Raw genomic sequence first — 27,510 nt, 5'->3', positions numbered from 1 at the left:
TCATCGTCCATCGTTATCATCATCATTATGTGTTTCATCTAAAAAGAAACATAGACAGTTGGTTGTATTCATTGGTGAAAAGTATTTCAATATTCCGAGCATTTAAAACTTTTAATAGTAAATGTTTACGAAATAAATCATTTCGAATATATGAGATGAAAATGGCTAATAGTTTAGGTTCGTATTGGTCATATATAGCTCTTCAACTGTTTTAGTTATTGTACATCCTTTGCTTTCAAATAATCCGTTTGGTGAAGGTTAATTAAGAAACGTGCTCCGCACATATTCAATTTATCAAGTGCTGTTTTTTTGCTATCAAAACGACAGACAATAATAGAAATAAATTAGGATTTTTATCAAACCTTCCGAATTACAAAACAGCACACCGTGCAAAATAAGAAGAACCTACGAATGTAAAAACAAAGTATGTCTCATTATCAACGAAACGCCATGTAATATTGAAGCAGTTCTCTAAATATATGCGTGCTGTCACGACATAATTAAATCAATGAGAAAAAATACATTTTATAAGTATTCCTCTTGCATGAAAACAATTAAAAGTGGTATTTTTTATTTTAAAAAATAAACTATTTATAAAAAAAAACAACAGTTTTTGGAATCATACTTTCAATTGACAAAAAAATAAATAAATTTTAAAGCCATTCTTTTTGAAGCTTTTTTTTTGTAATTGTAACAAATAGCCCGTAAAAAAACAAATGGACAAAAAGACAAACCAAAGTTTACTTAGAATACCCGACTAAGAGTGCATTTCTTTCTAACACAAACGATGCAAACGGCCAAGAGCGCACATTTTTTGATCATTTCTTTCAAACATACGTTTGCAAAATTTACATAAACTTTGACAAACTATGCAAACGATAAAAATGCGTCTGCAGTTTGTCGTTTGTCGTTTGTTAGCACAATCGCTACATTTGTTTCTTACTTCAACCTAATTATTAATTAAACGAAGTATTTGTTCCTACGTTTGTAAAAAGTCTGTTTACCAACAACATGTGCATGCTTTATTGAAAGTTCAAACAGGGTCAGTAAAGAATTATTAAACGATGTATTCGTTTCTACTTTTGTGGCGTTTAGAAATCAACAACACAACGTTTACAAAATTTGTTTAGAAAGAAATACGGCCTGAGTCCACTAAAAACTGTCAGTACAACGAATGGGAAATCTGATCCTGGGACATAGGGGATTTAACACACCCGCCATAGTTAAACATTCCTTTATTAATAAGTTCTTAAATTCGAACATGTGAATTTCTACATTTATTGATTTGTAAAATGAAACTTTTGAATGTTCAAATGCAATTTCTAAATTTGTTAACGTATTTTCGTCAGTCGTTACATTTCTTTAATTGTGACATGGAATTTCTTTTTTGTGTTTAAGGATGTACTCAGGTGAGGTTTTGGAATAAGTATCAAATGTTCGGACTCCTTGGTGTTTTTCCGTATGATACAAGGTAAAATATTTTGCCCCATAACACCTATTTATATTTTAACATCAGACTTAATAGCTCATAAATAGTCTATGACAAAATTTAAGCAGATTCTTGATTTTTTTCTTATGATTTGAGACCCGAAACAATACCAATGCAAATATAAGGTAAAAGTCCGAGTCAGCCATTTCCCGGTATATTTTATAAATCAAATATCTTTAAAAGAAGCTTCATGACCTATCAATATTTTTTAGCTTATTATGATCCTCAACTAATACTCTTCAAGCTTAAAGTATCAATTTTGAATGCTTGTTTTATTTAAATTTACCTTAGATCACCTAAGTACATCCTTAAGTCGGTTACGTTACGGGGAAAAAGTCGGGAGATATATACCCCGTATGCAGGTGCTGCTGGAATGTTGCCACTTACAAATGGAAAGTTCACAATTGGAAAGCTGAAATCATCTCTTTTGTCGTAAAGTTTTGTTTACAAATGAAGACCAAACATTACAATAAGGTTCAAGTTGACATGGATTCACTGCGATCCCTTGTGGAAAAATGTGAAAGTTTTTCATTTTTAGGTTGTAAAACTTCTTGAAAATTGTTTATTTTAAATTTGTAGTTTTTCTTTTGAAACGGGACTTCACATCGGCTGGCAGCGGAAACAACTACACTGACACATTCTCTAAAAACGTGTCTCAAACAAAGAAACTATAATTCATAAATTAAGAAATGAAAAATGTCATGTAATGAACGAAGAAAATACGTTAAGAAATTAAGAAATTGCATTTCAAATCAAGAATATGTAGAAATTCATGTTACGGATTGAAAAATTACATGTTACAATTTTAGAAATTATATTTTACAAATTAATAAATAGCATTTTACAAAACAAGGAATTGTATAATTATGACGGATATTCCCTTCCATGGTGCCATACGTGGCACCTCCCTTGTTGCTTATATCACTGTATATAATTTACTAAATACTAAAAGTATAAAAAAAAAAAAAAAAAATCGAAAGGACTGTAATGATAGCTTCTTTAATTATCATGTTTCTTTTTTTAAATAATATAAAATACGTTCTAGCGCAATGGTAAGTCTTATGTAGACAAAACGAGCGTTTGGTGGACCAGATACTAAGCCTAGTATCTTTTTCTTTAACAGTATACTTACCAATATCAGAATCAAAACTTGAGTCAAAATATTCGTCTATTCCATAATTAGAAACTTCTGAATCATCGTTTGAATTCTTATAATCGTTTAATGCATCATCAAAATAATCAAAATCCATTTCTGAATGATAACAAATTGACGAACTGTTAAAAACGATTGCATTATCACTCTCTGAATAGTTTATTTCGTGTGATACATTAGACAAATCAGTATAACCATGAAAGCTGTTACTATCAGATAAATCAAAATGTTCCAAATTAGTGTTGACACGTTTAGCTTCAAGAACCATTTTTCTGCTGGGTATATGGTACAAATCGTCCTTCTCAATGTTTTGTCTGTCGGAATAATCATAATATTCAAAATTGGTTTTGTCACATACAGGTTTCAGTTTCAAGTTAAGCTTTTGATTGCATTTTACAATGAATTCGTCCGATCCATACTTTAGGATATACCTTTTTATAGAAAATATATCTGTCTTTTCATTCAACTTTTCAAACAAATATTCAACAACATGTATATCATCAATACACACGGAAAATTGACTACAAATGTTAGAGAACGAATTTGGCCTCACAACATCTTTGAATAATTGCCATTTACACGTTTTCATATTCTCTAATATCCATGCACGAAGTTTATCGTTAAAACATGGGATAAAATGTTCTCCACTTCCATACTTCTCAATAGATTGTCGGACAGTTCTTATTTCAAATTCGGACTTTGATAATCCATATATCAGTCTCTGTATTAGCCAACTGTCAGTTGTAGAAACTACTCTATCGCCAGTATAATTTTTAGTTGGATGAATAACTTTTAATAACCGGCCCCACTTGGAATTTTGAACTTTTTTTCCTAAGTGTAACCATATTGTAAAGTAAATATGAAAACCATCGACGAATTGTTTACTTCCAAATGCCTTAATGTAATCTATTACATGTAACACGTTGTTAGCATCAGGACTCACCAATTCGTTAACAAGTCGCTTTGTCAACCAATTATCATTAGTGAATGCTCCTATGACCCCATTTCCAATTCCGAATGATGTAGGACGAACAAACTCCTCTATTACATTCCACCTACAATTAATAACATTTTCTTGTGACTCTAACCACTCCGTGAGATCCTTATTAAAACCTTTGATGAAATCGTATTTTCCAAACCTCTCCATGTAACATTTTATATCCGCAATAACATCGTTACATTTAGAATCAGAAATATAAAGAGAAGATTGCGTCAGTTGATTTGAAAGTCTTTCAGTCAACCAGTTATCATTTGTGGTTGCACCAACGTCTCCAGTTTCAATTATGAATGATGATGGGCGAACCAATTCATATATCACGACCCAATTACAATTCTTTACATTTGCATGCAACTGTAACCGTTCCGTGAATTTCTTATTGAAATATCTAATGAAATCGTCATTTCCAAACTTCTTTATGTAACTGTAACTGTTCCAAATTGTAGAAACCTCAGGTTTCAACAACATATTAATGAGTATTTCTGTCAACCAGTTGTCATTTGTGCTAGCAGCAATTTCCCCACTTTCAATTCTAAAAGAAGTTGGGCGAACAAATTTATATAAAAAATTCAACTTACAAAGCATTACATTTTCGCGGCACTGTAACCATTCCGTGATTTTCTTGTTCAAAATGTTTACAAATGTATCGCTACCATACTTTTTAATGTATCCGTGTACATTATATGCATAATATGGTATTGTAACTTTCATTTGCAACAATTCATCTAAAAGTCTCTGAGCTAACCAGGTGTCATTTGTATATGCTCGTATTTCACCACCATCAATTTTAAACGATGTTGGACGAACAAACTCATAAAGCCAGTTCATCTCACAGTTTGCCACATTTTCTTCTAATTGTAGCCATTCATTGAGGCTTTCCGTAAAGGCTGTAACGAATTTGTTGCTACCATACTTTTGAATATAAGTTTGGACATTCGAATTTCTGTCTCCCCCGGTTTTTACAAAGTCACTTACAAGTCTATGTGTCAACCAGGTATCATTTGTGTGTGTCCGTATTCCAGCACATCCAGTTTTGAAAGTTGTTGGACAAACAAATTTATATATCACAGTCAACTCACAATTTACCACATGCTCTTCTATTAGAAGCCATTCAGCGAGGTTTTCCTTAAAGGTTGTCACAAATTGTTTGCTACCATACTTCGTAATATAAGTTAGTACATCTGTAACTCTATTTTCCCCGGTTTTCAAAAATTCTTTAATAAGTCTCTGTGACAACCAGTTGTCATTTGTGTGTCCCTGTATTTCACCACTTCTAGTGTTGAACGATGTTGGACGAACAAATTCATATAGCACATCTAACCCACAATTTACCACATTGTCTTCTGATTGTAGCCATTCCGTGAGGTTTTCATTGAAATCTTTAACGAAATTGTCGCTTACGAGTTTCTTAATATATGTACGTACAACCAAAATTCTATCACTCTTGGGTTTCCCCAATTCACTTATAAGTCTCTTAGACAACAAGTTATGCGTTGCGTGTGCATGTATTTTACCACTTTCAATTCTAAATGATGTTGGACGAACTATTTTAGATACCACAATCCACTTACAATTCATTAAATTTTCTTCCAATTTTAACCATTGCGAAAATGTCTCATTGAAATTCCTTATGAATTCCTCACATCCGTATTTCTTGATATACCATATCACATCCAATATACCGTCAAATGTTATCATCGTCATCAATTCATGTATGAGTCTCTTTATAATCCTTGTGTCTTCTACAGCAGCTCCCATCTTGCCTTTTTCTATTTTGGTTGTTGGACGAACAAATTCCTTGAAAATTTCCCATTTACAATTTTCTACATTTGTGTCAGATTTTAACCAATGTGTAAGCTTTGTATTGAAATTTTCGACAAACTCATTGCATCCATAGTTCTGTATGTAAAATCTTACAAATTTTACTTGACAGTCGTGTTTCGTCAACTCATTTATGAGTCTCGCTATTACCCAGTTTTCATCGGCATGTGCACATGGTCTTTTATTTTCATTCTTGTATTGGGCTGGTCTTATAAATTTTTTCAATTTTGATAACCCACAATTGATGACATTTGCCTCAGTACAACACCATTCAGTGAGTTTCTGATTCAATAAATTCAATGTAAATGCTGATTTCTCTATTACAATTGAACAAAGAATGATAGCACCTTTACAAACAAGACAAATGTCAAACAGTCGTTGAACAAGGGTTTTGCACTTTGACTTGGGTACAAGTAAATAGCACCCATGACCTTTGTTTACATAGTCCCATGTTCTTACATATTCTAATAATATATCCACCGAACAGTATTCTATAATATCGTCCATTGTTGATTTATGCCAGTATGACAATAATACTGCTTCACGCACGGTGCTATGCAGAAAAACGTACCTTTTTCGGTCAAATTCTTTGGTTATATATTTTTCTGAAACTTTGTTACAAGTATCGTGTATGTCATTTGTTGTTACTGTTATCTTTTTCTTGTAGAGCAAGCGATATAGAAATTCAATCATGGAACAATTTATGTTTAATAAATTGTTTAATGATTCATGGCTTTCACGAGGTATAATACCCTTTTTTATACCAATTGATATCTTGCAAACATTATCAAGCATCAAACTCGTAAGAACACAGTACTGTAAAGCAACATAACCATGATCATAGCCTGTAATTCTCAATTCTCTGATTTCTTCTAATAATTTTTCCGAAGGGGATGAAAAGAATTTACATCCCATTGCAAATAGGTTATCACAGGAGCAAAATAATTGGCAAGCCTCTGGAAATCCTAAGTATGGATCAGTGCCAATAATGTTTTCAAACTCATTGTAATGAAGAATTTTTGATCCCATTGTTTTAGTATTGTACTTTTTACAAATATTTATTTTATGTTTTATTGCATGTAATTGCAAAATGTTTTCCTTTTCAGTGGTAGACAAACTAAATTCTCCGTTTAGATTAATTATAGCGCCGTTTGAAAACAGCTTGTGACATTTTATTATTTCATCAGCAGCATCTTCAATTTTATAAGTTCTTGTTGTGAAAATGAATTTAGATAATCCACGATGAACATGAGGTGCCAAAACTTTTAAAATATCGGCATGTTTTTTAGAACAGTTATGTACTTCCGATTGCCCTAAAAAGTCTTCGAAAATAATCAGTTGTTTGAATCGGCTGTTATAATATATTTTAAAATCTTTAGCTAAGTCATGTTCTAGTTTCATAACCATGTTACCCTTGGCATGAAAAGCAGATGCTATCGCTAAAGCTGTCGAAGATTTCCCAATTCCAGCTTTACCAATGATAATTAGAAGATTTTTCGTTAGGAGCAGATCGGTGGCAGCAGTTACAGCTGAGGTTTTAACATACGTGTCATCCGCGTCATGTTCTTCTATCTCCATTCTAGTACTTTCTGGAAAAATAACCCCACAACAATATATTGCATTTTTTTTTCTTCAAAATTATATCCTCACGTATAGATCTTTTCACTGTCGGTATCACTCCACTCAGATCTTAATAACATGTGAAGTTTCTTTTTAGAAACAACCGAACAATAAACTATTCATCATTTATATATGGGGACACATTTATCACAAGGTATTGCACAAACATGACTAAGGTTACAGCATACATCAACATATTTTCTGCAGTAAATGTGCAGAAAATATGTGTGTGAAAATATGTGTGTGATGTGCAGAAAAAAAAATCGACTAACGACAATTTCTAAATTTATTCATATTGGCATTAGAAAATGACATTTCGACTTGATATTTGTATGCATAGTTTTACCTTTTTATTTGCAAATACTTACATAACTTGTTATTGTATCACGTGTGTTGTTGTTTGGAAGGTATAAATTGAAAACATAGGAAACAGAAATAATTGCCTCTTACTTTTTTTGTCATGACGATAAGGATGATAGATATAAGGATAAATACCGATATTCAGGTTGTATGCGTATTGATATTGTAAAATATAAACCAGAGTAACAGCCGATATTTTACAAGAACAATATACAGAAAACAAGATAATCAATTTATCAGGTAATATTAGGGATTATTTGATCAACGTAGGTTTATTTATCATGACGTTGGTGATATGTCTGGGTCAAAGTTATTTAGACCGGGTTAACGGATTTGACCTATCAAACCGTGATATGCAGTTTTATTAAGATCTGAGCAGGGTGATACGGATAGTGATACGACCGATAAGTAAGATTACAATTTTGAAAAAGCACATGCTCTATATATATGCATCAATGAAAACAACAAAACAACTAACAGTCACCATTTATAATATGATTTTAGATTAGTTAAAAGTAAAAATAAAAATAAATACCGAACTCCGTCGAAAATAATGAATTACATATTCCTGACTTGGTACAGGCATTTTCTTATGTTGGAAAATGGTGCTTTTATCCTGGTTTTTAAGGTAGAAAAACCACTCACTTGTATGACAGTTGTATACACAATAAGATTATATTGACAGCAATTTGTGACCAAAACAAACAGACATGATAGGTAAAAATTTCAAAATACGGGTACAACAGTTATTAATGTGTTATAACTTTAATCAAAATAGCTTGTGTCTGAGAAGTTAGCAGATTCTAATACACTAGTGGTTCTCGTTATGATTTCAAGGTAAGTAAACATTTACTTGTTTGTATCACTCCGTGATGCGACATTCAATGGAAATAAACTCATCATATATACCCGGGATTTTTGACACACCGCCGTAGTAATCTGTTTCACATATTCGTAAAATAATAACAGCCGACCCGTTATTATATGCTTTTACATTTAAAAAAAAATAATTTACTTAAATTTTAACAAATTAGAAACCTTGATTCAATAGTTTTTTTTGTGCGCATCAACTTATAACGTATTGCATTGCTAAAGCTTATTTTCATAAAATATTCAATGTTTAATTTCTTTCCTTCCTTTTTCAGCAGTACCCGGCGACTGTAATATCAATCAGATTTAATCCACCACTTTCTACAAAGGAAATGTTAGTAAAAACATGACCAAGTCAGGAAATGACATTTTTCCCCCTTTGATTTGATGTGTATTTGCCATTTGATCTGGTACTTTTCGTTTAGTATTTTCTTAAAAGTTAGATATTTTTGTTATTCTACTTTTCCTTTGATTTGTTAATTTTTGTGTTAACACCTTCACTTTGATCGAGGAAGCATTGTATTTAGTGGATATAAAAATTGTGTTTTCTGTAAAAAAAAAATGAGTTATGAGTATGTATTCCCACACTGTATAGAAAGGTGGTACTGTACACATACTATAAAATCCGCTGTATAAAGAAAAAGATTAAATTATACATATATACATCATGTATTGTTTTTGATAAACCGATCGCGAGTATTTAATTTAAAAAGTGTTATTGTTTATTTAGAACTTAAGGCACGTATTTATAATTACGAATCCTTGACCATTGACACAAATTTAAAATCTGTTTTTTTCGATTGCAAACATTTTATCAAAGAGTATGAATCCTTTTTAACAGTCATAAATGCTTGAAAGCTTCTGCTTTTGTGTCTCGGTCTGTTTACAATATATTCCCAATGAGGTCATGAAAACGGGGGTCGACCAGAGGTAGACAATTAGCATTTAAGGGAGTAAAATTCAAAGAGAACATACAATTATCTGTAAAACACAAAAGAGAAAACAAGAGAATCAACAACACAACGTTAGAATGATCCAAATCGTTACTTAAATTTAGCAGTTATATTTCAGGTAGATCACTGGAGAAAAACACATTGTGACAAGCAATTGAAGATATTTAGATAGACTGTATTATATCATAATGCTTAATTTGAGAATGCTATTGTTGCTTCCACAGATAAAGTATATCAAACATCTGGGAGACATCACATACACCCGTTTTTGTCAATCAAAAATTAAAAGAGTACTTCAGTTTATCCTTTACAAACCTAAAGGGTTTAATATTGTTTAATTGTCAAAGTGAACACAAACACACGTTACACATATCTACTTCAAATGAAAGCTTGTGTGACGTATGGTTACATTTGTAAGCTAACATTTATTAATTACGGAGAAGTTATTAATGATTTAGAGAATTTCATATTGTTAACTACTTACCGATTATATTTCTTGCAGTATCTGAAAAAAACATGTATTTAGATTGATAAAAATATATTGTCAAATTTTTTCTCATAAATATAGTGTCATGACTTTTCTCATAAATATTTTTTCATGACTTAATTGATATATATATATATATATATATATATATATATATATATATATATATATATATATGTCGTGTGGTCGTACGCGCCGGATACAGTGCAGGCGATTTGGTGTCACGATATTTCAGTAGCATGGGTTCGAATCCCGGCGAGGGAAGAATAAAACATTTGCGAAAGCAAATTTACAGATCTAACATTGTTGGGTTGATGTTTAGACGAGTTGTATATATATATTGTCATCACTTGCGTCATAAATATATTGTCGTGACTTGTATGGTTGACAAAGTATTCAATTTTCTGATCATTAATTCTTCCTGAAAATGTTTATATCGAATTTTCAAATCGATTCTATAATTTAATAACATCTTTGATATTTCAGAAAAGATGAATGATTTCAAATCGATTCTATAGTTTAATAACATCTTTGATATTTCAGAAAAGATGAATGATGGACAACTAGCGATGTAAACTGAAAACTCATATTATCTTCTGTAGGGTTTTGGTTACATTTTTTAAAGTCAAATGAAAATGAGTCTTCATTATATAATGTCAAGCTAACAAGCAGTTAAATGATTGATTTGCTTCAAAAGTTAAAATGCTACTTTCAAAATTGAATTTCCCACATGTTTGGGAAAATCAATATACCTTCTCTAAAAAACGATTACTTTTAGCCGTCGTGAAGAAGCTCAATGAAAAATTACATTATATTTTGGAAAAATTGTCTCTTTAATGATGATAATTCTATAAATGGAAATAAACTAAGAACCTACAGAAAATTTAAAGTAAAGTATGAACTAGAAAAGTACCTTTTATTGAATTTGGATAAAAATGTTACTAAATATTATGCTAAAAATAAGAATAAGTAATAGTATGCTGGCTGTTGAACGTGGTAGATACAACAAAACAGCTTTAGAAAATAGAATATGTCCTTTATGCCATAAAGAGGTGGAAGATGAATTTCATTTTATCATAACATATATTCAGAGATTAATTAAACTAGGATCAAATTGTTTGATGTTATTGTAGTATTGTCCCCAGTTTTAATTCAATGAGTGAAGAAAACAAATTTTATTTTATATTTTCCCGCGAAGAATGTGATATTTTACTTATCATTGTTAACTACATAAGCATGATAAGTGAAATGTATAATGAGAGAAAAAAATATAATGTCAATATATGAACTGTGTAATTGATGGCTCAACTTATAATATTATATATAAGCATAATATTTGAATTGATAATTTTAATGAGGAGGCATTCTGTCAAAAATAGTATTATAATTAATATTAATAATTTATATATATATATATATTTTTTTCAATGCTAAATGTTTGGAGTGATTAATGTCTATCGTTTTGTAATTAATTTGCCTGCCTGCCTGTCTGTTTGTTTGTTTTTGTTTTGTATTTTAGTAACAATCCTATAGTTTGGATTTTAGACTAATAAAATTCTTATTCTTATTCTTATAATTATTGTCATCCAAACGAGGTTTGATAAAAAGATTTTGCAGATTAAATCTTTAATGATGGAATGTACAAGTACCTTGCCACGTCCACTTTGTGTTTTTGTTAGATGCATTTCTATTTGAATCCATCTGATAATGAATATAAAAAAATGCGGTATGTGTGCCAATAAGACAACTCTCCATCCAAGTCGGTCACTATTTGTGAAAGTAAACAATTATAGATCAAAGTACAGTCTTGGCCCACACCGAACAGCAAGCTCTAAAGGACCCGAAATATTACTGGTGTAAAACCATTCCAACAGGAAAAATAACGTTCTGATCTATATAAAAAAGGAGAAACACTACGGACAGGTAACACCAAATGCAGCGGGATAATTAAAATAGCAGATGTGGTAAAAAAAGAAGATGTGGTATGATTGCCAATGAGACAACTCTCTACAAGAGACCGAAATGACACATACATTAACAACTATAGGTCACTGTTTACAATGAGCAAAGCCCATACTACATGACAACGTAAAACAATTGAAACGAGAAAACTAACGGCCTAATTAATATCTTTATGCCTTTTTCAATAGTTTTGTTTCATGTACTTTGTACTGTTACACCACTCGCCATGATTATTGGAGGTCTTGAACATGTTTAACCCCCGCCACATTCTGTATGTTTGTGCCTGTCAAAAGACATATGCCTGTTATGTAGTAGTTGTGATTTGTTGCAATGTTTCATATTTGTTTTAAATTAATATTTAGTTAGTATTCTCGTATGCATTGTTTTACATTTGCCATTTCGAGCCTTTTATAGCGGACTATGCAGTATGGGCTTTGATCATTGTTGAAGGCCGAATGGGGACATATAGTTGTAAATTTCTGTGTCATTTGGTCTCTTGCAAAGAATTGTCTCATTAGCAATCATACAACATTTTGATTTATTTAATTAAATCATTTTAAATCTGAAAAAGTAAACAACAAACAGAAAAATTATAGTACACAAGACTAAAGACTAAGCGAAACGAACCCCACCAATAACTTTGGGTGATATCAGGTGCTCTAGAAAAGTAAGCAGATCCTGCTCTACATGCATATGTGGCACCCGTTGTGTTGCTCATTTCACATTACAAACCAGGTAAATAGTCTAATTCAGTATAACTTCTTCGTGAAAAGGGAACGGGATTGTAGTTACAGCGTAAGGAAATAAACTCATCATATATACCAGGATTGATCTTTACATATCCGATATCATCTGTGAAACGGATATTCCTCAACGGTTAACTTACTCGTGATGACGTCCGTAAAATTTACGACTTCCTCCTGACTTGAGTCTTATAATGTAAAAAAAGAGGCACGGGTATAGATACCAAATGACATTCAAACTCATTTGTCGAAACCAAACTTACAATAACAAGTCATAAATAAACATCGACCAAAGACAAACAACAGTTATCAAAACACGACATAATAACCCCAAGCCTGAGCAACACGAACCTCATTAAAAAACAAGGTGCGACACGAATTCGAACCTCAAAAAATCAAGACGCTCCGAAAGGGTAAGCAGAACCTGCTTCACATGTGGAATATAAAATTAACCTGGTAATAAGTAAAATTTAGTATGTCATATTCGAGGAAAGGAAATCTTGATTGTGGTTTTTGCAATTTGAACAAATAATTCTTAATCTATGAAACAGATATTATAGTGGATATTTCATAACTCAAGATCACGTCCAAAATATTTTCACAATGATGACCTTAACTTAACCGCTTGGATTTCATGAATTCATAACTTCTTTGAAAGCAGCAATCTGTGTCAGGTAAAATCCTGATGGGAAATGCATGCTTTGGAGAATTACATAAAATAGACGCTATTAGAATAATGTATGTAAACCGCACAATTGCCAGGCTGAAATCATCGCTTTTGTCGTAAGAAAGTCCAAACATTAAGGGTGAGAATACCATTGATACATGATGCTTGCTTCTTTTTTTTCTTCTACGATTGCCATTCCTTTTGAAGAAACAAAGCAGGACCACTGCTTTTAATTTGTCTTTAATTTGAAATGCGAAATATTTTTGTAAAAGGTAGAACATCAAAATTTTGCTATTATTTAAGACGAAAAAGACTTTATTGTATGTCTCCATGCACTTCGGGTTCCTCAAGAAAAAAAACCCACAAAATGACCGACACCAAAAGGACAACAGTACAGAATCAGTATCAAACACAAATCAATCAATTTATCAATTCTAACATTTAAATATCTTTTGACTTTGTAAGTATCGACATGTGATACACGCCGCCTCTACAGTCTGTTGTCGCACAATGACTTTGTTGCCCGGCTTTGCTGACACAAATAATGTTATTTATTTAGGATTAGGCTTTGTTGGGACTTGAGAGAACCAGCAATATAACATGGTGTGTAATATCACTTTCAAAATGTAGGTATCCAATCCATAAAGTTCTTCATACAATATAATGTAATATTTGGTTATAGGATTTCCTCTTTTATCTGTCGTGTGGATATGTATTTCAGTTTCCGAGTAAATAGTGAATACCAAATTCCTTTATCAACCTGGTGATATATTATGACTTACTTACATATATAATTTTGTTTGGGACTTTATTTGCAGGGTAAACAACGTGTTTGTCTTGGAGTTAGGGTAGGTTCTGTGAAAAACATTTTGATCTTAACAGATCGTTATTTCATGTGTAACCATAGACCTATTCGGTGTTGTAATTTTAATTTGTACCGACGACCAGATAGCCTTAAGCAATTTGGGAAGAGTAATGACGTCCCCTTTATCGCGTTTAGCCGATTGTCTGTAACAAATTACTATCCTTATACGTTGTTTGATATTGCCCTTCTCTTTGTATGGAAACAGCTATTTACAGAACAATTATCTTTCACACATTCACCATTTTCACTTCTACAAAAAACAATAACTAAGAATATATCAAACCTGAATACTCTGAAAGTGCTTTCCCAACCATGTTTTTAATGTTGGTTTCCAAAATTGTTATTTGTGACTGAACTTCCTGAAGTTTTACATCTATTTTGGCTTCCACTGATTCCACTGTTTGTTGTGCATTCTTGCGAATTTCCTAAAATAAACAAATTTGAGAAATCAATTTTATCCAACAAAAATAAAAGAAGTTATCATTGGTTTTACTGTTATAAATTATATTACTAAATGTTATCTTAAAATCAAACTTTCACAAAACAAAGTAAAAAAAAAATCTAGAAAAGTGCACGATAGAGATAATAAAACACAAGAACGATGCAGGAAACATTAAAATAATGTACAAATATAAATTGTACAATAAAACTGATAAATATATACATATAACTGAGTCACAAGAGAAATGCAACACATCAGTCCTTGACATCAAATAAGATACGAAAGACGTATCCTCTATCAGACTTCTTTGCACATTTTTAAATGGTTACGAATTATATAGAATGTCAGAAAAAATGATAAGGTGCTAAATTGTTTGCGTAATGTAAAATGATAAGGTCTGGCATGTTGTTTTACCAATTTGACTTATAAACGAGAGACCTAAATTGATTGGGCTATAGTGTATTGTAATACAATACCACTCAATATTTCTATTGCTTTTTTTCATTTGTCTATCCGTTCAATCTTATAAATAAACACATTAAACGTCTAAACATATGACAAGTCTTCAACTGACAATTTCTATTTCATGACCAAAGTTAAAAAGGCTTATGCTAAAGTTAAGATATCTTTTGTCTTAAATTTCTGATTCCAAAGTTTTATCTTAATATATATCTATAATCTATTATGTTGCATTCGAACATTTTTATAAGTATTTATATAGAATGTTCAGTTGTAATTTTGTGCAAATGAAGTCACTCAAAATTCAATTTTATGTTTATGAATTGGAGTTAAGATAAAACAGAATTTCTAGTTGACATGTTTTTGTGACATTACACACTGAATTCTTTTCTTCTTTGGGATGATTGCTTAAATTCAAAATGCCACAAAACACGATGGGCACATGGTAAAGCAAAAGGGTGTCCATCTAAAGGGATTGAAAATATTTGAGTTTCGTTCTATCTATCCTATCATTCCCGAGACAAAATGATTTCTTTAATAAGGTAAACAAAATTAAATGTTCATACTCATAATCTTTATTATTAATGTTTTACCTCAATAACAGTTTCATCTCCCTTAGTTTGTCGCAATGCTAAACATTGAATTTCCAAACACATGGATTCCTCAAGCGATTTTTCTCTCAGCTCTAAAATACTACGGGTTCTTTCGAGATCAGTGCTGGTAATTTGTGAAAGATAAATTATTGAATTTTCTATTTCATTCCATAATTTTCTGAAGTATTCATCAGAGAGCTCTCCTTTAATAGCATGCGCAAAGACTGTATTTCTTGCTTGAACTAATTGATCAGTATGTTCCATCATGATGCAAAATTTTGATAAAAGGGTTATTCGTGTTCGAATGTCTAAACTTAAAGGGCGAATTCCTGTTGCTGCAGTAACAGAGCATGGATTTTTATCATCTAAACAAGTTTTGTTATGAATATAGTGTGGGTTTGGTGTACTAAACATTATTCCCCATTGATGTTTACTTATATCCTTTCCTGTTGCAACTGCAATTTTGTATTCCGGGTTCTCGAAACACAGGCAGCAGGGTGTGTTTAGTAGCACTAAATGAAAAATATCGTGTTTGTTTGTGTTAAGAAAATCTTTGAATGATACTCCACCATTGAGACAGATGTGCCAAAATTCCTGTTCGAAGTATGTTACAAGGAAGTATCTCAACAATGTAATGTCGATCTCATCTAATTTCAAGTTTGGTTTTATTGCACTACAGCAGTATTCACATTTACTGCTGTGTCTATGATTTGAAGGTTTTGGACTATTTTTGTCAAAAAGTGTTTCCATTTGCCATATGCTAATGACAGTCTTACCAGGTCCCCGGTAATGTTTTGGGCACTGACAACATATATTATTGGTAAACTGGTGATAAATCTCATGTTGATGATGAGATACAAAATCCCTAAATGAAATCCTATAAATTTTTTTAATAAAATTATCTAATAAACATCGCATTGCATCAGCACCGTGATCGATTATCAGTGTAGCTATGCGGTAAAAATTCTTTCTCATCGTCGACAAAGACATTCTGGTGGGTTGAGCTCTGAAAATACACGAAAATAATTCAAAATAAATGAATGAACAAAAAAAAAACGGTATGTAAGAAAAAAAAGGAAAAAGGAAATAAAAGGAAAAAAAGAAGGAATGAAAATTAATCCGCAAGCGAATAAATAATAAATTGATGAAAATCAAAACACAAATAAATAATTTCTTTTCTTTGTAAAACTGTCTAAATCTGGCTTTGTTACAACTCTACATGAACTGTTCATCATATGGTTGAATCGTTTCAGTCATAAACTGGTTTAAAGTTTTCCAAAGCATAGACATATCCAAAAGTTGAATATAGAAAGACAACATCGTCTTTAAACTCATAGAAGGTGATTTAACTGACTAAAAAAAATGAACATTCGCGAACTGAATGAAGATCATGCCTTTCCAATATATTTATGACATATAATATAAGTCATATGGATCGCTACTGACCCCCTACGGATCCTTAGAGGGTTAGTAAAATCTAAAGGGGATGAGCCCGTAGGCCGAGTCCCCTATAGATTTTATTCACCCTCTATGGATCCGTAGGGGGTCATTAGTTTACCGTATAACGAATTTATCGCACGCTAGACTTTTTCTGCTGCGTTTTGTTGAAAAATAAACAATGAAACACAACAACATTAATAGACGACGTCACCATTAACGCGTCATGAACCCCCTTTGAAATATACTAACCCCCTACGGTCTTATAGGGGGTCACCACGTGACGGCTTTAAACCAATCACAACGTGATAATTTACCCGCGGTGCGATAAGGAATATATATCATAATGTATTTAAAAAAAAACTCATATCTTTAGTTTGTGTGAAATGTAAACAAAATATCATACTTTTTATGATATTCATGTATCCACCCTAGTAAAGGCTAGCTACGTCATTGTTCATTATCAAACCAAATGTGTATAGATCAAAAATAAAATTGATGTACCTTATCCCGTAATTGTGGTAAGTCGTGCACTTCAGGACATTTTTTTTCTATAGACTTATTAACTTTATTGTTTTTTTTTAAATTTAATTGTTGACTGTCCATCTGGTAACTTTCGTCCCTCTTTTATTAGCTTTGTTTAAATGTGTATTGTAAAGCTTTGTTACTCATAATTAGTTCTCATTCACTGAATGTAAAATGTTGTTCCGTACTTGAATAGCCGACCTTGTCTGTTTACATAGACAATAATAGTGCATTGACTTGACATATCAACGATATAAGGATGAGGCTTAGAAACGGGGAAATGCGAGGCTGTGCCGAGCATTTTCCCCGTTTCGGGCCGAATCCTTATATCGTTGATATGTCAAGTCAATGCACTATTATTGTCTTTATACTGCAATCTAAAAAAAAATATTTTCAATTGTTGTTTAGTGTGTTAATGTTATTTATTTGATTTAAATATTGGGGAAAATCCCCCTTTAAAGAGGCCTCATATCACACAGGCGGAGAAATATACAACACGATGAAATGTACATCATTACCTTTTGAAAACCCTATCAATGGTGAACGAATTCGTTTGATTACAGACTAAAATATCAACAATAAACATAAAACATAATGATTTCTAGGTTGCAAACAAAAAATATTAATAAAGGAAATATGTTTTTCCCAAAAATTGCAAAAGAAACAAGTTTGAGTCGTTAAACGCATCGTTGTTTACATGGGAAACAAGAACAGGTTGAAGAGTTCGTATGAATAATCAAATATAATTTCGACAATTTCTATTTAAATATTCATGAGGAAAAGTGATATCAGGTCAGTGACTGTATATGACATAGAAATATACGGTCAACGCATTTTGACTGCTCAAATAGAACGAGTGCAGTATAAATCTTATTATAATGTCGCTAAAATCATGTGACACTTTGAATCGATATATCCAATCATATTGCTCTGTTGTCAATTAGTTTTTTTTTCAATTTTAGGCAATTATTGTATTTGTTTGTATTATATTGCTTTGAAATAGTTTGCAATATATTGGGGGTTTATTCAATTTTATTAAGGAAACATCATTATTAGTGATGTAATTTGACATCAATGGAATTTTATATTAATACTTATGGTCGGAATGTCGATCTCTTCATATTAAACCTTTTTTTTTTAATGAAATATATATTTATATTGTTTTAATTAACCTTCTATATATATGCCTGAACCAACAAAAATTGGATAAAAATAGTTTGTTTCCCAAAGTTTTACTTTCATTTTGGATTGTTTTTCTTCGCGTGAAAAAATCTCAGAAAGACGTCAGGTGCTTGTCATTTTGAAATTTTGAAATTCGATTTGCTTGACCTGTTTATTCTGCCTTTCATATTTATGTCGCTTGATAATACAAACAAAGCAATGAGGACCGGACTAGGGATTTTCGGAAGTTCCGGAATGTTTTTAGGCCATAGGAAGATGTTCGAAACGGTAAATAGAACATTGGCATATTTGTGCAATACTTAAGAATTACAAAAAAACCGTATTCTGCACTAATTTCGTTCGCTGGTTATATAGTAGTGACGTCATTGCGGAGTTTTTCCCGTGTGATAAGTACAATTCCTTAGTCTGAACACACCGACATGATGACCGATTATAAACTCGCTGGCCTTTAACAATATTTTTACCATTATTAAACCTTTTATTTTGAAAATAACATGGAAAATTTTACAATTCAAAAATGATCGATGTTTGTGATTAAGTAACAACATTTATAAGTCTATTAAGTGTCAGTTAAAGTTAAACATTGATAGAACGTTCCAAAATTGTTGGTAGTGTATAAGTCTATAGAATTGTTGGGGCAATTTTGGAACGTTCTATCAATGTTTAACTTTAACTGACACGTTTGTTTGTATTTGTTCCTCAAATTGCGGGCAATTTGTTTAAATATCCCTTACAAAAATTGAGATAATAAGTACTTTCGAGCAATAGTGTTTGCCAGGCCGAAAAAAAATTGAACACACTGTGATTTTTGACACAAAGAAATGTAGGATTATACACTGACAATTGCTTATACAATATAGAAAGATCTGTGACGCAAAGAAATTATAATCTAAACGAGGAAGTCAGGAAAGCTGTACGGTATATTTTCAATATTTATGTGATCCGGATTTCAAATGTTTGAACGTTTACTCAAACCCTTTACTACCCCTCATCTCACTCTCGCAACTGATAGGTATGCCCTTTTCTACTGGTTACTTTCCAAAGTTATCTCAATATTAGATAAAACATAGATCATATCTGGGGACCATTACGTAAACTTTTTTTTTTTAAATGTATATATCTTCTTAAAACAGTGTAAAATGTAATTTTTTCAATCATTTTTAAATAGGAAGTTGAAAAAAAAATATGCATTTTGTTCTTGAAACAGAGAAAAATCACAAATTTACAAAATTGACAACATGGTAAATTTGACACGAAAAAGCATCAAAATATGATAAAACTTTGTATATTAACACCTACCTATAGTTTTTTTAGTTGAATTTATTGAGATTGGCCCTCTTCATCTTTATTGAGAGTATGAAAACAGTTTACTTGAACTTGGCCCAGTAGTTACAGTAGATAATGTTAGTGACAATTTACAAATTTTAAATTGTTAAAAATTGACCATAAAGGGCAATAACTCCTTAAGGGGTCAATTGACCTTTTTGGTCATGATGACTTGTCTAGGTTTTACTTTGCTGTACATTATTACTGTTTATAGTTTATCTCTTTCTATAATAATATTCAAGATGACAACCAAAAACAGCGAAATTTCCATAATATTACCAATTCAGGGGCAGCAACCGAACAATGGGTCGTCCGATTCATCTGAAAATTTCAGGGCAGATAGATTTTGACCTGATAAACCATTTAACCTCATGTCAGATTTCCTCTCAATGATTTGGTTTTTGAGTTATAAGCCAAAAACTGATTTTACCCCTATGTTCTATTTTTAGCCATGGTGGTCATCTTGGTTGGTTGGCCGGGTCACCGGACACAATTTTTAAATTAGATACCCCAATGATGATTGTGGCCAAGTTTGGAATAATTTGGCCCAGTCGTTTCAGAGGAGAAGATTTTTGTAAAAGATAACTAAGATTTACGGAAAATGGTTAAAAATTGACTATAAAGGGCAATAACTCCTAAAGGGGTCAACTGACCATTTCGGTCATTTGACTTATTTGTAAATCTTACTTTGCTGAACATTTTTGCTGTGACAGTTTATCTCTATCTATAATAATATTCATGATAATAACCCAAAACAGCAAAATTTCCTTAAAATAACCAATTCAGAGGCAGCAATCTAACAGTGGGTTGTCCGATTCATCTGAAAATTTCAGGGCAGATAGATCTTGACCTGATAAACCATTTATCCTCATGTCAGATTTGCTCTAAATGCTTTGGTTTTTGAGTTGTAAGCCAAAAACTTATTTTACCCCTATGTTCTATTTTTAGCCATGTAGGCCATCTTGGTTGGTTGGCCGGGTCACCGGACACAATTTAAACTAGATACCCCAATGATGATTGTGGCCAAGTTTGGTTCAATTTGGCCAAGTAGTTTCAGAGGAAATTTTTTTTGTAAAAGATAACTGAGATTTACGAAAAAAGGTTAAAAATTGACTATAAAGGGCAATAACTCCTAAAGGGGTCAACTGACTATTTTGGTTATGTTGACTTATTTGTAAATCTTACTTTGCTGAACATTTTTGCTGTTTACAGTTTATCTCTATCTATATAATATTCATGATAATAACCAAAAACAGCAAAATTTCCTTAAAATTACCAATTCATGGGCAGCAACCTAACAACGGGCTGCCGATTCATCTGAAAATTGTAGGAGAGATAGATCTTGACCTGATAAACAATTTTTCCCCAATGTCAGATTTGCTCTAAATGCATTGGTTTTTGAGTTATAAGCTAAAACTGCATTTTACCCCTTTGTTCTATTTTTAGCCATGGCGGCCATCTTGGTTGGTTGGCCGGGTCACCGGACACAGTTTCCAAACTCGATACCCTAATAATGATTTTGGCAATGTTTGGTTAAATTTGGCCCAGTAGTTTCAGAGGAGAAGATTTTTGTAAAAGTTTACAGACGACGGACGACGGACGCCGGACGACGGACGCCAAGTGATGAGAAAAGCTCACTTGGCCCTGTGGGCCAGGTGAGCTAGAAATGGGTAAAAATTGATAAAAATGGAAAAATCATCAAAATTGGATTCTTTCAGAGGGCCGTAGCAAAAAAAAAAAGAAGCGCACCACCATATGATTTTTTTTTCTTCACCAATTATTTTTTTACAGTCACATAAACCCAAAAATCAGTTTTAGAAAAAAGTTTAGTTCTAGAAATTTTTTGCTCCTCAGAGGTGTACATCCATAAGGAAAACATGTAAATATAATAAAATAATTACATTCACACCCTTCACAGATGTGTTGTTTTATATCTGTCAGTCTTTAAGATTTTCTTGGAAATGATATTTTAATAGTCCCAAGAGAAACATATTGGACCAAGAAGCGTCGGCATGAAATGTATGTTCATCAGATAAACATTAAGTGTTTTAGGAGATGAAAGTTTTATATTTTATAGGGATATTAACAAAATGTATTTGATTTTTTTAAAGCCGTATAAATTGACACATGTGATAATAATATTTACAAAATGAATATTGAAAATAGCCTTCTTTTCAACGAAACTTGTGTAAGAAGAGTACTTGTTTCAGTAATGCTCCTGACCGTAGTTAATATATATATGTCAATTGTGTTTAATTTTAAACGTATTGTCAATTAGAAATTCAAATTCAAAGAGATATATAGTAGAGAAGAAAACAAATGAAGTAAGGTCTTATTCGCGTCAACACAAGTTTATACACTCATCATATGTTCTCTTTTCATTCAACAGTTATAATACTCCTTCGTCTGCAATTTTTTTTACAAGACCTGATCAAATCGGTAACACAGGTATAAAATCTGAGGGCATATATTTTTTTATTCTTTTATTTGTGTAATGCAGGTTGCTGTCTCAATTACGTTTGCTATTCAATAAAGGCAACAGTAGTATATTGCTGATCAAAAGTTATTGTGAAAAAAAACATTATCATTCAGGTTAGAAATCAGGGTTACTATTTTTAAAACTCCACGACATAACATGTTTTTATAATTGGAATTTTTTAAAGGTCCATATTTACAGGTTGTGTATATTCTTATTCATTTCCTTACAATGTATGTAGAATATATAAAACAAGATATACGGCAACGCAGACAATTATCCATTATCTATAAAAGCTTGTCTTCTTACTACAATATTTTCGTGACTAAATCTCATAAAATTGAATTATCTAGAATTTGCAAAGTGTTAGGTTTCATTACATGAATTTGCACATATCTTTTGCATGTTTCTGTCATTTAAACACGTTTGAAAAGGTTTTAATGTAGTTTCACTTAATGAATTACTTACTAACGAAATGTGAAACTCTTTGGCATGCATCAATTGTTTTAAAGCAAAACATTTAACCTCAACTTTCATGTCCTTATAAAAGATTTGAAAAAAAAACAAGGTCAGACAAAATCAATCTTTCAAAAAGATTATTCATACACATACAAGGTTCATTGATGTTAAAATAGTGTCAAAAATTTCGACGGTCGTAAATACATACTACTAATATTTGACGTAAGACAGGGAATTACCTATACTAACAGAGAGTGAACTTATCTTATTACTACGACTTAACAAAGTAGACCTGTTTCCCCACACGCTCTTAAAAACCCACCTAGGTCTAACTTGAACTTCCTACTTGTAGAATGCGTCAGTTCTATTAAACCAACTAACAATAAAGCATGCACCATTACTATTGCAATAATAACACAATTCTTATAAACATCAATGTCAATATACAAGCACTTATTACTAAACTGATAATTTTCTCCGACCCAACATAACCCAATATACATAAATATTATTTCGGATGACTCTCATCTGCTAATCTCTGTGTATGATATATGTATTAGATGAATTGTTTCTCAAGTCATTTTGAGTACTCCTCATTATAGAGCCATGGATTGTTTGAAAGTCGATAACAATTCAATTTTCTATAACTCCATATGGATAAAAAATCAAATTTCTTTAACAATCTTATGAATCAGGATACATCTACGAAATAAACATATGATGGTACATACATAAACATAGGCCGTGTTCACATTGACCTAAACTCGGTGTTGTGTAAGTGTAACTCAAACGTAAACTAAACACAGTTACGTTCCCCTTGATTAATCTCAATGTTTACATGTAGTTTAAATCATGTTTTGTCTACATGCAGTCGATAGTCAATGTAGGCCTTGTGTAGTTTAAGTGTACACAAAACTAGACATTTAGAACATTAGTTTTATCATGTATATTTATGGAAGAAACGATTTTTGAATAAAATTGATATTTATAACAATTATTTATAAAGTTCTTTACAGAAATATTTGTCTAAACTTGATATATTCATAAGTTATAAAACAACCTTTACGTAGCTTTAAAAAATCCTCATCAAGACTCAAAACATCATCATTGCCGAACACATAATGAATTTGAAAAGGTCTTCCCGAATCGACCGGACGTATACGGAAATATTTGCCACTGGTCCTTTCTCAAACAACGATCTATTACTAATAAATGCATTTCTAAAAAAAGTGAGGTAAATTGTATTGTTTGTCTAATATCTCAGATCCGTTAAAATACACTTAGAAATAAAACTAAGAAATAAAAAAAAAATATAAACATCTCCCTTTGCTAAATACTCCTTTGATGGAGAAGAAATATCGTTTGAAAGAAACAGAAAAGATAAATAAGTAGTGATACTTAACATCTAAAACCCTTTTCTTCGTCTGTAAGCACGCTGCTGAAGCCTACTTTTCTAATGCATAATCGAGACATCTTTAGTATCTTCAAACTACTACAAATCCTCAAAATGGCTTTCATAAAGGAACAACCCCTTAACTTCAAAAAGGGGGCGAGTATATTTTTTTTCTGAGTCAGTAACTTTTTAGCGCGAACGTTTTATTAAGTCTTTTCGATGCTAGCAATCAAATATCCTTTTTTCAATATTTAATACTGTAATGTATGGGGAAACTCTGGATTCAAATTTTTTTATCATCTCTATGACCAGAAATATTTTTTAATCAAATTGGGGATCAGAATATGTTTAAAGAAATAAGCATCCCCCTTTTTGTGAAGTCAAATGGTCATTCCCTAACTGCTAGAAAAGTTGCCCGAAAATTTTGCATTCAGTTCTACGTAATATTTAATGAACATTAAATGACATATAGTTTACAAGTGTGAACAAATCTTATGTACAGGTAATTAAACAAGGTTTAGAGATGTGAACAACTTTAATGTGAAACCAGTGTACATTACATTAAACTAAATGTAAACATGTTTACTGTACATGGCATTTGATGTGAACGCGGCCACAGATGAAACAAGTGTCAAAATAGGTGCAATGTGGGTACCGTTTTTTACGAAGTGTTTAACTGCAAACTGTTACTTAATATCACACAAACATTGTACGTCACATCCGAATGCATAAAAAAGGATAGAAACACTTTCGCTTATATTTGACAGTTGTAGAAATTATTCCTTCATTTCACTAAATTATGTTTGAAAATCGCAATCGTGAACAAAGAAGGTATTACACAATCAAAAAAGATATGGCGAACACTTTAAAGAAATATTTTAAAAGATAAAAATTGCGTTTTTTACATATCTTCAAGCAATTGTCGATTGTTGTTAGCGGAACATTCTTTGACAAATTAACAGCGACGCCATTCACATAATTTCATCAATGAATATCTAATTATCTTACCTAGTTAAACACAGACCAAATGGTAGTAACGACTGACTAGTTTTTATTATCCATGACATTTGATAAAGATTTGTATAAATAGCATACAATCATCGGGGAGTATGGTAAAAACTTGGAGTATAAATACCTTTTTGTTGTAAATAAACCAAGTGTAAATAATAAAAGTCGTTTATTGTAACTTTAAAACGGATGCATTACACCATGAATTATTTCTATACGAACGTCCACTCACATTTAACGATTACGAGAAATGAAGTTTTTTGCTGGTTGGGTTAAAAGACAAATTCAACCCTTGGTATATTTTATTAATGCAAATTATCGACCTCAAAAATCAAAATCTGTAGTGAACACAAAGAACAAACTACGGCGTGTGCATTACCTGGAAGATGTAACAAAACATTGTTACAAAAGAGGGACTAAAGATACCAGAGGGATAGTCAAACTCATTGATTGAAAATAAACTGACAACGCCATATCTACAAATAAGAAGACAAACAGACAAATAAAAGTACAGAAGAGAAACCATAGAAAGCTAAAGACTAAGCAACACGTACCAAACCAAAATATTTGGTGTGATTTCAGGTGCTCCGAAGGGATAAGTAGATCCTGCTCCACATGTGGCATCCGTCGTGTTGCTTATGTTATTACAAAGTCTAACTAGGTAGGTCACAATCGTAGAAAGGGATTTGTATAATAGTTACGACATAAGGAACATATCCGATATCATCTGTTAAACGGTTATTCTATAACGGTCAACCAACTTGTGATGGCGTCTGTAAAATTAACGAATGGATGATTTCAACTTCACCATTTGGAACTCTTGGTTTAAATCTATTCATAAGATGAAAAACTACTTTAACATACATGTTCGTAAAACTGTATGATATGTAGAGGACCACTGTATATCACCGAATTTACAGACGACAAATCTAAAACACAATTACAAAAACTATTTCTAAATGTAAAGCAATGTCAGACATCATGACGTTAACCCCAGGTTCATTGTATTAAAAAGGATGGCATCGCATGCAAGCGGGCATTACACACATTGTTATGTAAACAGCACTTATTAATTATTAAATTTAAATAAATCATAAACAATTAATTATTATCTTATTACATACAGGGTATATCTTTAAACATTTTTCTCTCCGGTATTATATGTTTGTTTACATGTGTTTTTAGTCGTTAGGTGGTGAACAAGAAATGCGTACAGAAAGAAACGATTAAATTCGACTTACCTTTAAAAAGGGGGTTCTTAAATAGTACAATGGAGAATATCAAATATATATTGCTACAAATGAGTGTACACTCCTCATATCATATCTAAACGAAATACATAATTATAAGAAATACACGACTGTTTGTTAATACAATGTATCTTACCTTTTGACTATAAAAGCAGATTTACATTGATTTAATTACATATGAAAATTCCTTTCATTATTACCCGTATGTTCAACACATGTATAAATCCAAGGTTTTACAGTAGTACCGTTTCAATCATTTGAAAGAAATAAAACTGAATAACTGAACAAAAGTGTAGCCATAAGTCATTTTCTTCTCTTTTGCAAAATTATATAGTTGAAAGTTGAGTAATTATAATACCTGCATATAATACACAACAATATATAGAAATCATTTAAATAAAATTGAATGACACACGGATCCAATCTAATATACACGGTATGTCCTGATAATTTGATATGTCATTATCAAATTATGTCAGTATATAAATAGTATACACTCATGATCGAATACCTTTTCATTTATAAGGATAATGTGACGTATTTTCTCATTGATGGGAAGCAAACTAAACGTAACGCATATACCATTAATTTTTTTCATCTGTTCATTATGTTTATACATTTTACATAGTTGCTCATTTGCTGATCATAGAAAAGCTATTTTATAGAAAATAAACTTCTAGTGTTTCTGAAATACTGCAAAGTGTGAAGGATTATTTCCTAAGTTTTTTTAAATATTTTTTTATGTTAATTTCAAATATGAGAAACGTTTTTGATGAGAAGCAATATTTCATAATTTGACACCATTTATAAAGGATTATATTAAAACCAAACATTCTTATTCTGGGGAAAACGTAACTATCAGTTGATTTCTTTAATATTTAATAAAAAAACTGCTGCTGTACAAGTAATTTATTATTTTAAATGTTTCTTTTTTTTCATTTTCTAAGTGCAAATTAAGAATTGTTCTAAAACT

At 31.5% G+C, this 27,510-nt stretch overlaps 1 protein-coding gene across 1 annotated transcript; it reads right to left on the bottom strand.

Annotated features, from left to right (window-relative positions):
* Window positions 1–26,985, bottom strand: LOC139484180 (uncharacterized). Its single transcript, XM_071267912.1, has 5 exons — window positions 26,674–26,985; window positions 15,482–16,487; window positions 14,255–14,412; window positions 2,622–7,049; window positions 1–38 (listed from the first exon to the last, which is right to left on the bottom strand). The coding sequence occupies exons 4-5, from the start codon at window positions 7,036–7,038 to the stop codon at window positions 1–3; spliced, it is 4,455 nt and encodes a 1,484-aa protein (XP_071124013.1). The 5' UTR covers window positions 7,039–7,049; window positions 14,255–14,412; window positions 15,482–16,487; window positions 26,674–26,985.
* Between the last annotated feature and the right edge of the window lie 525 nt (window positions 26,986–27,510).

Source organism: Mytilus edulis, chromosome 8, assembly GCF_963676685.1.
Source record: "Mytilus edulis chromosome 8, xbMytEdul2.2, whole genome shotgun sequence".
In the NCBI taxonomy this organism is placed as follows: domain Eukaryota; kingdom Metazoa; phylum Mollusca; class Bivalvia; order Mytilida; family Mytilidae; genus Mytilus; species Mytilus edulis.
The sequence above is the reverse complement of the archived record's forward strand: the minus strand, read 5'-3'. Positions and strand labels throughout refer to the sequence as shown.